We start from the raw sequence: 12,046 nt of genomic DNA, 5'->3' as shown, positions 1-12,046 counted from the left end.
TATCAAACAATCTCTCAACCCACAATGCTCATCTAAACAAAGTTTGGAGTGATCATTCTGTGATATTATGGCAGTGGACAAAGCTATATTGTAACTCTTGAATAAATGTGTTTTTTTTATTTAAAAAATCTAAACAAAGTTTGTATCAAACAGTGTAGGTAGGGATGGACCGCCGACAAGAGTGACTAGAGCGTTTTATTGTTGTTACCTTTCCCACTGTTAATTTTCCCTGCCTTGGTTATATAATACACAAATCTGCTCGTCTCACACACATGCTAGAGAAAGGTTGACGTCACCACCTTTTATCAGTTTTTGTTTAAATGTTTTGTTTTATTTTTTGTAGCAAACATTATCAGAAGCAGCCTGAAGAATAGATTCAGCTCATTTGTAAGGGGGGGCGCGGTATTGTCCCTGTTTCTAATCCTTCCTAGTTTCTCTCCTTTTTTCCTGGTGAAATTGATTGTGCATCTTTGTAGTCATTCACTAATGAAGACCATTCAAAACATTCGCTTTTCGTTCCCAGTTTGTTAATAAGAAAAACAAAAACAAGAAGCCATAAGAGTTGTTAGCAGACACAAAACAACACATGCTTATGTCCTTAGGCAGCAAACTTTTGCTGAGAGTAGCAGTTGGCATCTCTTCCCCTTTTGCTGAATTCACATTTCCTTAGTTGAGGAGGATCACTGCCTGCAAAGACAGTTAAAGCATTCTGCCTTACAGCTTATGTTAAAGAGAAATCTGTTAAGTGAAAAGAGAAACTGGCCGGACATTGCCCTAAACATTGCCCAAGTTGCCCAAAACAGTCATACTGATGTCCAACAATACACTGTTGGCATATTTTTTGTGTTAAATAAAATAAAGGTTCGTCTGAGTTGCCTACTTTTGTGAGCAGTGCAACACAGCAGCTAATTCTTCTAAGGTTGCCCCCTTGCAAGTTGGAATGTTCCAGTTTACAAAAGAGCAGTTGAAATCTCGCATCAACTCAATATTGTCAGAACATATTGTTGGAATTAACTCCCAGCATGGACCCACACCAGTCCCAATAAATGCAAGATTCCTTAGACAGAACCAACATCTGATCGGTATTCTAATAATCTTTATGGAAGAACTCGCTGCAACGTCTCTGGGTAACTGCCCTAAAATTCTTATAGTTGGAAAATCCTTTCTGATATCCAGCTTAAATTTGCTTTGCTGCAATTTGAATCCACGTTTTTCATCCTTTTTTTTTTTTTTGGTACATCTGGTAAGCATGTGACCTCTTTGTCATGGCAATGGTCTACTTATTTGGCCCTCTTCAGTCTTCTTTCCTTTAAGTAAATATGGCCAGTCTTTTACCTTTTAATTGTGTCTTGCATACCAGATAAATCTTCTTCAGTTTGTTGGTGCTAGCCTTAAAACTGGATATAACTCTTCAAGCACAGAGTAATACAGTAGTGTTTCCTTTTATGTCCGAGCCACCGTGTTTGAGTTAACTGGGCCCAAAATTACATTTCCATGTTTTGCAATCTAATTACATTAAATCCCTGAAACCCTTTACAGAAGAGCTGGAGCCTAGCCCTTCTCATGTTCTAACATTGTATGGGGTTTACTTTTGGTATTGAATTTGGAAATATTCTGACCAAACCAAAAACATGAACTTGAGGAAGAAATTTAAAAAATCTCGCAATACTCTGGAGCAGATTTCGGGGACACAGGGGAGACTGCAAGTAGAATGAGAGGAAGCAGTAGTCCTGTTGCATTCGTGCAACATTGGTTATCAGCCTGATGTATTTTGGAAGTGCCACTTCTAAATTGCCACAAACATTGTGGCAATTGTTTTTCTTTTTTAAATTACCTTCATGAATTAAAAACAGATTTAAAATAAAATTTATCTTCTCCTTGGTTCTACACACACACACACACACACACACACACAAGCCTTCCCCTTTTAAATAGTTATTTTCCATTTTCTTCTAGCTATGCAGCTCTGATAGCTGACTGGCCGGTGGTGGTTTTAGGCATGTGTACTGTGTTAATTGTGGTGTGTGCGTTGGTTGGAATACTAGTCCCAGATCTTCCAGACTTCTCTGATCCATTATTGGTAAGTAAACATTATCATCTTGTGCTGTCAAATCGTTGTGTTATTTCCAGCAGTAATGGTAAGCAGAGAGCTGTAAGAATTCTCAGCAAATGTATTATATTGCTTTCAAATACAGATGTGCGCAAATCAAAACGCCAAATCTGAATATTTATGAAGTTTGGTAGTTGAGCCCAGATGTCTTCAAATATGTCTGCGCAGCTGCTGAACCTTTTAATCAATAACACACAAATTGAAAAGATTTCTTCTAGCACCACCTCTGAAAATAATTTCAGTTTTGAATGTGCTGTATAGAAGGCAACTCCAGTAAAAGGAAGATTATGGGTTTATTAAATGGTAATGACTAGATTATAGAGTATAACACCATCAGTGTTATGAAATGGTACATGGAATATCTATCCTGTTAAATTTTAAAATGAGTTTACCAAAAGTATTGTGTAATCATATTTGGAGTAGACGCATTGAAGTCAATGGGTGGAGTTCAACATTACACTATTAGAAACATTCTGTCTGTGTAAGCATAACAGCTCACCCAATGGAACAATCCTCTTCCAATCCCCTGCTTGCTGGCCCCTCCTGAGGCAATTTTGGGAGGATGCAGTTTAAGGGGGGGGGGCTTTGTGAAGAACTTCTGAGTATCTTTAGTTTTGGGCTTTTTAAAAAGACATTTAATTAATTTTACAAATAAAAAGTACAAATAAACTCAAATCAGTAGAGCAATACTGTATGTGGAGATTCTCTGAATCTTGCGACTTCCCCCAATCCCGTCCACGGAGTCTTATTTTGAACATCTGCAACTGTGCATATTAATCTGTACTCCAGTTTTTATATCAAACCATATTATCCACAATGTTTTTTTACACTACAAGTGTGTCATAATCCTGCTCTTGTTTCCATCAGCGTGCAATGGCCTCCTAAATAACTTGTAAGTTTTTCCCATTCTTTTATAAAGTTTAAATCCTCTTGGTTTCTGAGTTTTCACGTCAGCTTTGCCATCTCGGCATAGTCGATCAACTTGGCTTGCCATTCTTCTCTGGTAGGGACTTTGTCATCTTTCCAACTCTGGGACAATAACATCTTTAGTTGAGATTCCTGCGTTGCAGTGGGGTGAACTAGATGACCCTTGGGGTCATCACCCAGTGGGGGTTTTTTATGTTACATTTATATCCCTCCACTTTTACTCCAAGAAGGTACACATGTCTCTTCCCCCACATTGTCTCTTCACAACAACCCTGTGAGGTAGGTCGGGCGAAACACGCCCAAGATCACCCGGTGAGCTTCACAGCTGGGTGGGGATTTGATCCCTGGTCTCTCAGGTCAAAGTGGTTAAGAGCAGTAGACTCGTAATCTGGGGAACCGGGTTCATGTCTCCGCTCCTCCACATGCAGCTGCTGGGTGACCTTGGGCCAGTCACACTTCTTTGAAGTCTCTCAGCCCCACTCACCTCACAGAGTGTTTGTTGTGAGGGAGGAAGGGAAAGGAGAATGTTAGCCACTTTGAGACTCCTTCAGGTAGTGATAAAGCGGGATATCAAATCCAAACTCTTCTTCTTCTACTACTACTACTACTACTACTACTACACCACAATGAAATTGTTGCAGTCTTCCGTTCTTGCCTGGCATTTAGCCTCAGTGGTCAGGCATTTTGGTAATCAGAGACAGTAAAGAGGATAACAGTGGCAATACAACAATGATCAAGGGGTTGTGGAAATCACAGCCTGCTTAACACAATCTCCATGACTGCACAACTTAGCTGCTCATGCAGCAAACTACTGGGTGCAGATTTTTGCACATGTATTGAACACTGTCAGTTTCTCTCTGTACTGCAAAGCAACTCTGATAGGGTGTTTTTACATCACATGGAGACAAACCAGATGATGGCCGCCAGTAGTGAGGCACTTCGTACTGATGGATCGCTGCATGTAGCAACTATTATGGAGGTGGCTTTGCACAATCTCAGGGGTGTTTTTTTCATGTGGAGCACGTCTACACATGCTTAGGTTATTGGAGAACAGCTTCATACATTTCAAAGCCCAGTGTGAGCAATATGGGAATTGTGTGGTCTCTCGAGACAGAGACAACAGAGCATGCAAACAATGGCAGCATGAAGATGAAAGAGGAATATTTGGTTAGTAATCGGCTTTGCTAACAATAAAAAACAAGCCATCAAAGGTACGGAGAGTCTTCTGGGCTGGGGGCAGGGGGAGAGAATAACTACACTATTAAAAGTTGTCGCAGAACCATCTGGTTGAACTATTTAGGTGAAGTCGGCTGTAGCGTGCTCCTCATTAGACATTAAATGTGCCACTGTTGGCATAGACATAAGAATCCATAAATGGTTAAACAAGGCAAGGATATGAGTCCAACCCCTCTAATTTTATCTTATTTTTAAAGAAACAAAAGTTGGCAAGCTTTAGACAATTTCATTTTATTGCAGGCACACCTAAAGCTATATTTCAGTCAGGGTCTAGACATCACAGTTTGTAGGCTTATTACTTGAGCAGCTATATTTTCCCTCTTGAACTACCATAGGGATTGAATACATTGTAGGAAAACTCTCAAACAACTAAGAACCACGCTAGGCACACCATTAATTGCATGAATGGTGTTAACGAGCAGCCTGGGGACCTTGGACTGGAGAAGTTTCACTCTCATATTTGCGCTCTCGCGCTCTCTGCCACAATCCCAACAAAAATTATCCCTCTGAAATCTCCATTGTCACCTATGGGAGCTTCCCTTTCAATGCAAATAGCAGCTTCCCAAAGGTGACCTTTGAAAGGCCCATGGTGGGGATGGAGAGGGAAGAGGGGAGGATAATTAAAACATTTCTATCCACTGGTCCCCAGAATGCTCAATCTGTGTCTTCCTTGGCCTATGGAAGAGCAAGACTTGATGGTAGTGAATTTGTTGCATAAGACTGCAGAGAGAGGGCTTTCTAATGAAGGTTTCTCATCAATTGGACTTGCTAACATCCTTTTCAAATAGAAGGATGGCATGCACTAAAAAAGCTCTCTAATGTTTTGCCATAGGGTTTTGAGCCAAGAGGAACTGCAATAGGACAGCGGCTGGTTACCTGGAATAATATGGTGAAAAACACAGGCTACAAAGCAACCTTAGCAAACTATCCTTTCAAATATGCAGATGAGCAGGCTAAGAGGTAAGAGCTTTTCAACCATGATCTCTTCTGCTGTTGTTTTCCACTTATGTATCATATGAAACAAAATGTGGGAACTTATTTTAAACCTCTCCTCCCCCCCCCCACCATACAGCAAAAATAGCACTGCACACTTTTAACATCTGGCTCTCTTAATCATAAGCCCTGGTCAGTGTTAATAACAAGGTGGCATGCTAACAAGCATTTACAGTGATATAAAAAACTATTTTGAATATTTGAACTCTTAAACCCTGGAAGTCATGTGAAACTTGATTTATTTTCTTAGGGAATTCTTACTTTATCCGGCAGCCACAGCCGAAAATGTGTAATGGGGCAGTATGCCCATATTAGTATAAAAAGCAGAGAACACAGAGTAATGATGTTGTTGACCCTGTTTTATGTTAGTGTTCTTTTAAGGATAGAACTGTTCTTGAAAATCATGGTAGGAGCAGCTTGTTCTTTGTTCGGTTGTGGATAGGTATTCATCCCCCTCCCTCCTGCATTCAGCAATCTTTTAATTAATTTATTTCTAAGTGATTCATGGGCTGGTTGCTCCACCCACCTGTCAGAGTTATCTCGCAGGTAGTGGGAGACATAAGTTCCCCATCCCTGCCAAAAACTGTTCTGCCAACCAGCTTTTCCTGACCCTAACCAGTGACACCCCCAAGAAGTCCCAAACATCTGAGTAAAGAGGTATGTCTTTAGCACCCAACAAAAATGGAGTACATGTATCTTCATGGCACTTCATCCCACCCCATCTTTTTGTGCAGTTACTATTGAAACAAAGATAACTGTTAAAAGTGTAAGCTGTTCGAATGCTATATTTTCAAAGATGAAAATTTGTTCTCTCTTAGCCATCGAGATAACCGATATTCAGATGATCACTATGAAAGAGAGAAGAGGGAAGCAGACTGGAATTTCCACAAGGACAGCTTTTTCTGCGACATTCCAAGTGAGTGTTAAGTGTGCAAAAATGTTAGGAAATGAATCTAAAGCAGGCATAGGCAAACTCGGCCCTCCAGATGTTTTGGGACTGCAACTGGTCCTGTTAGCTAGGGGTGATGGGAGTTGTAGTCCCAAAACATCTGGAGGGCCGAGTTTGCCTATGCCTGATCTAAAGCATGTGAGGAAGATTAACTAATATTTTACGTACAGTTGGTGCTATCTATTGACCTTTTCAATTTCCTAGGAAATGTTCTTTTCAGTTGTTGAAAAGCAAGGGATGATTACCAAGCTACAAGTTCTTTACTACATTTAGAGATTATCACCATAGTAGTGGCATTTAACATGCACTTGTTTCCCCCCCCACACACACACACTAGTGATACGAAAATGTGCATGGGTGGAATTCAGTGTCCTGGTACTAGAAACAGTGGGTCTACACAAGCATATCAGACAGAACAATCCTCTCTCCCCTCTGCAGTCACTGTCTGGGGAGTCTCTAGATACACCCCCCAGCCCGTTGTCGGGGGCACACGGGGAAGGAGACGCCACACGAACAGAAGTCCTGCACATGGCTTCTGCTATCAGGGTTCATTAGATGAATCCTGCACGATATTTCCAGGAAATCAATTTTTTACTTCCTTACCAGCTGCAGCTTTGTGAAGTTTGTGGTGTGGGAAGAAAGGGCATTTTGCATGTCCTCCTTTCTCACCACTGGAAGTAAATGGATATCTGAATGCTTGCTTCTCCTTGGTGCTAGAACAAAGGGGGAGGTGTAAATCCTCCTCCTTCTTCTTTTAGCCCAACCCACTCACACCAATAACACATTGGTCCCTTTGGCGCTATTTTTCAAAGTATATTGATACTGAAAGTGTATGCACTAAAATAAGACACTTGACTCTAGCAACTGATTATTACAAACTCAACATTTCTGAAAATGAATGTTAACTTTATAAAACATCCCCCAGTTTCTATGTGCTGCTTTTCTTGGCAATTAGTTTCTATATGTTGATATAGTACAGAAGATGGTTTAGGCACACCAATTTAGCTAGGCTATATATTTTATTCATTACATTATAATTCCGCCTTTCCTCCATGAAGTTCAAGACTGCGTAAATGCTTCTCCACACCCATCCTATTCCCACAACAACCTTTTGAGGTGGGTTAGACTAAGAGAGTGTCCCAGGATGCTACTGAACTAGAACATACCCTACACTTTAACTCTCAAGGTCTATAACATCAGAAACCTTCTTGATATGTCAATCTTATTTCAGGTGATCGCTATTCCCGAGTGGTATTTACATCAGCAGATGGAAATAACTTGTGGAATTTACCTGCAATAAAATCCATGTGCAATGTGGATAATATGAGAGTAAGTACCGATATCAAATTTCCATATGACTAAATGTGAAACTTCGTGTTCTTGTCTTTGATAATTACTAAAGTCTTGCTTGTCACGGGGCACTTATTGGCAGGCAACCATTAGGACAAAAGAAACTTTGCCTTTTACAGTGGTGATGATAATGCTGCCCAACATTTCTTTATGACCTCTTCTCAAGGTTAACAGTGCAGTCTGTTTCATTTTTTCCTACCCATTCCTATTCTGAATACTTTGTCTGAGGAGAGGAGCAGGATTTAGTATGCATCTTTCAGAATAAGACTTTGTCTTTCTCATTGATTGTTTTGTCATCTTGGCGAGGAAGTATTTTTTGCCCGTTTACAATACTCCTTAAAGTAGTTTTCTTGTGTGTGATTCCGTGAGTTGCTTAGGTTTGTAAGTCCAAAAGGGAATAGGTTGGCAATAGGGAACGCAGACATATATACAGTAACTTGCGTAAATACCCCCTGCAGCCCCCCAAAATAATTCAATCCAGATCGTGGTGTTCTGAGAAAGCAAAGTTTGCTTCCTCTTCAGAGCACAGGGGGATGAAAGAAGACACTTTGGTCTTGACTGCTCTGATCAGGAGAGAATGTTTTCCATCATCAAAATAGTTAGGGCCTTTTTTTATTCCCCCAAGGAACCAAAATGTAAAAAGTAACAGGCAGCCTCAGGGACTCCGTGAGTTCCTCCTGCATGTGTTAGAAGTTAACGTTGCATATAGTTGAGAATGAAGTCTGGTTTTAACTAATGGACCTTAACTGATGCAAGGTCTTTGGTAAAGTGAAGAGAGTATGTTCATATTGTATATCTATGATATGTGAGCTTGTCACTCTCTGAATCTACAGTAGTTGGTATACTTTGACAGGTGCTGGAGCCTCAAAATATGGTTGGTTCATGGTCCTGATCCGGATTGGGTCACCATGCAAACTGCATGTGCTGGGGTCCAGTCCAGATTGGGTAAAGGGTAAAGGTAAAGGGACCCCTGACCATTAGGTCCAGTCGTGGCCGACTCCGGGGTTGCAACACTCATCTTGCTTTATTGGCCGAGGAAGCCGGCGTACAGCTTCCGGGTCATGTGGCCAGCATGACTAAACCACTTCTGGCGAACCAGAGCAGCGCACGGAAACGCCATTTACCTTCCCGCTGGAGCGGTACCTATTTATCTACTTGCACTTCGACGTGCTTTCAAACTGCTAGGTTGGCAGGAGCAGGGACCGAGCAACAGGAGCTCACCCCATTGCGGGGATTCGAACTGCCGACCTTCTGATTGGCAAGCCCTAGGCTCTGGGGTTTAACCCACAGCAGGAGACAAAAGGGCTGTTGTCCCTCTGCTCCTCTCACCATGGTTTCAATCTGGGCCTGGTGTCCTGTGCTGGCTATTTCCGGAAAAAAAGCCACAGACAAACCACAGATTGGTGTCACTTGTAGTTTGCCCCTCACAGTGCTGCTTAGCAGGCTGGTGGGGAAATGGAAAACTAGATTTTTGTGGGTTATCGGATTGTTATGCCCAACAATGCAAGAATCCATGCAAGTGGAAGTACGAGCACTCAGTTGTGGGGTGTGTGTGCAGGAATGAATGCGTAATAACTTCTTTAGGGTTCACGTAATCATTCATTGTTGCAAGGCTTTCACAACCCAACCTGCACGCTAGATATAAGGGGAAATGTTTCAGTTACTGCTTAATAATAATACTCTGCTTTTGAAAAAAGAATGAAAGAAAACCTGTTTTTGAAGCACCACAAAATTACAAAAGAACACTGAATTCAAGATGAAGAGCTTGTAATAGTGCTTTTAAAATATTTTCCAGTTCTACGTGATTATAATAAAGCAAACAAGCCATTTATTTTATAACATAATTTTATTCAAGCAGCTTGACAGCTTTGCAGCACACTTGCATGGATGTTTACTTTAGAGGCACTTGAATAATTTTTATTATCATTATGATGATGAGGACGATGTCTAGCATAATCCCAACTGGGGTTGAGTTGAAATTGTGGGCTACTTTTAAACCAGATGATAGCTTCTCAAGTTATTTGCTATCCCTGTAGATGCTATCATGAGAATTTGGAGAAGTAGCAATACAGTGCTACCTCGGGTTAAGAACTTAATTTGTTCTGGAGGTCCGTTCTTAACCTGTGGTACCACTTTAGCTAATGGGGCCTCCCGCTGCTGCCGCGCGATTTCTGTTCTCATCCTGAAGCAAAGCTCTTAACCCAAGGTACTATTTCTGGGTTAGCGAAATCTGTAACCTGAAGCGTCTGTAACCTGAGGTACCACTGTATTACCCAGATATTAACATGATGGCTTCTTGTTAGAAAAGCTTTCAATACTGAATGAGCTAGGGGAATGGGAAGTGCATTTAGTTATTCTAACGGAATCATTTTTTAAAGATTCATTGGCTGTTCAAGCCATATGGAAATAGGTGGTGTTTTTAAGTGTGTCTTGTATTTAGAAAACAGCTCTATCCTATTGCAAACCTCTGGATCTTTGAACTGAGGCTGTCTTGCCCAGTAATGAGGCATTGATGTCTTCTGTGGTCTTTCATCTTTATTAATGTCTCTCTCTTGTTGCCTGCTATCCGTATCTCTTTCCAGTTCATGTTCCTTTAAAGGCCTGACTCCTCTTGTACTCAAGTCAATGCCATTAACTCATGTGGAAGCAAATCCAACTCGTTTGGTGTTTTGAAAGTTTAAGTTTAAGGTCTGCCATATTTCCTTTCTGTGCCATTATGTGTTTTAATGGAAACTTTGATTAAATTCCCAGCATTTCCATAAGAGGAGGCGGGATATTATAAATTGTATTGCCAGCTGTGTACCAGTCATACACAAATTGTCTTGGGCATGCTGTATCAGCTTTAGCCATCTGGTTTACTTATGCTAGGGAAAAGATCCTATAATTCTTCACACATTGCACCCACATAATCTTAATGTTAATGCCATATGCAGAATGGCTACAGGATTCAGCCCCCCGTTTGTATATTGCTAACGTTTAAGCCCTTTTAAAAATCGATCATATGCTTTTAGTTTTTAATTGACCTAGAAATCTTCTCCAGGGTCCTTCTTAAAAACAGACTCACAAGTGAGATTCCAGTATAGGAAAATCATGCTGCAAGTAGATGTATACATTTGTCTAGAACATGGGTAGGCAAACTAAGGCCTGGGGACCGGATGCGGCCCAATCGCCTTCTCAATCCAGCCCGCGGACGGTCCAGGAATCAGCGTGTTTTTACATGAGTAGAATGTGTCCTTTTATTTAAAATGCATCTCTGGGTTATTTGTGGGGCATAGGAATTCGTTCATTATTATTTTTTCCAAAATATACTCTGGCTTCCCACAAGGTCTGAGGAACAGTGGACCGGCCCCCTGCTGGAAAAGTTTGCTGACCCCTGGTCTAGAACTATTTCAGTCTGAGTTTAGAACAGGGTTTGGGACTAAATTGGCCTGGGGAGGGGGAGTGTGACCCTACTGCTTCTGGTTGATTTCTCATTGGCTTTTGATATTATCAGCCATGGTATCTTCTTCGACCAGCCTTGGGAGATTGGCACTGGGGGCACTGTTCTGCCATGGTTCTGGTCATATCTCCATGAAAGGTTCCAGAAGATAGTATTGGATGAGTGTTTCTCAGTTTCCTGGCTTTTGAGTGCTGCAGAGCAATGTATTAGCTTCCAATGCTATTGAGCATCTATATGAAGTTATTGGGATTGGTCGTTAGGAGATTTGGAGTGAGGTGTCATCCATTCATTGCTGATACCCAACTCTGTGCCACTATAACAGAGAATTAGGACCAGCTAAGCAAGTGCTAGGACGCGGGTGGCGCTGTGGGTAAAAGCCTCAGCGCCTAGGGCTTGCCGATCGAAAGGTCGGCGGTTCGAATCCCCGCGGCGGGGTGCGCTCCCGCTGCTCGGTCCCAGCGCCTGCCAACCTAGCAGTTCGAAAGCACCCCCGGGTGCAAGTAGATAAATAGGGACCGCTTACTGGCGGGAAGGTAAACGGCGTTTCCGTGTGCTGCGCTGGCTCGCCAGATGCAGCTTTGTCACGCTGGCCACGTGACCCAGAAGTGTCTCCGGACAGCGCTGGCCCCCGGCCTCTTGAGTGAGATGGGCACACAACCCCAGAGTCTGTCAAGACTGGCCCGTACGGGCAGGGGTACCTTTACCTTTTTACCTTTAAGCAAGTGCTGAATCAATGTCTGGATGCGTGTGAATCCTGGCAAGACGGAAGCTCTGTGAGTGTGCAGTTCCCAGGTTGGGGAAGTTAGACAGTTGCCTGCCCTGTATGATGTTGCACTATCCTTGAAGAAATAGGTGTGTGGTCTGGGGGTTTCCCTAGATCTGGGGGTGCCCAAACTTTTCAAAGGGGGCCAGATTTGATGAAGTGACCATGCATGAGGGCCGACCAAAGTTGTTGAGCTTTTTCTTTAGGATTGAAGTTGTTGAGTATTTTACCCCCAGACATATACTGCTATGGGGTTCCAGCGGGCTGAATTATGCCCCC

General features: G+C 42.1%; 1 protein-coding gene across 9 annotated transcripts in view; it reads left to right on the top strand.

The window, feature by feature from the left end:
• DISP1 (dispatched RND transporter family member 1) overlaps positions 1-12,046 on the top strand; it is an 85,712-nt gene that overhangs the window by 66,086 nt on the left and 7,580 nt on the right. For all 9 annotated transcript variants that reach the window (XM_053383087.1, XM_053383086.1, XM_053383092.1 and 6 more), the window contains 4 exons: positions 1,957-2,080; positions 5,106-5,233; positions 6,085-6,182; positions 7,447-7,544. In XM_053383087.1, the coding sequence (XP_053239062.1) occupies positions 1,957-2,080; positions 5,106-5,233; positions 6,085-6,182; positions 7,447-7,544 (448 nt within the window). The remainder of the gene's footprint in view (positions 1-1,956; positions 2,081-5,105; positions 5,234-6,084; positions 6,183-7,446; positions 7,545-12,046) is intronic.

Source organism: Podarcis raffonei, chromosome 3 (genome assembly GCF_027172205.1).
Source record: "Podarcis raffonei isolate rPodRaf1 chromosome 3, rPodRaf1.pri, whole genome shotgun sequence".
NCBI lineage: Eukaryota > Metazoa > Chordata > Lepidosauria > Squamata > Lacertidae > Podarcis > Podarcis raffonei.
This window is presented reverse-complemented; position numbering and strand designations above follow the sequence as displayed.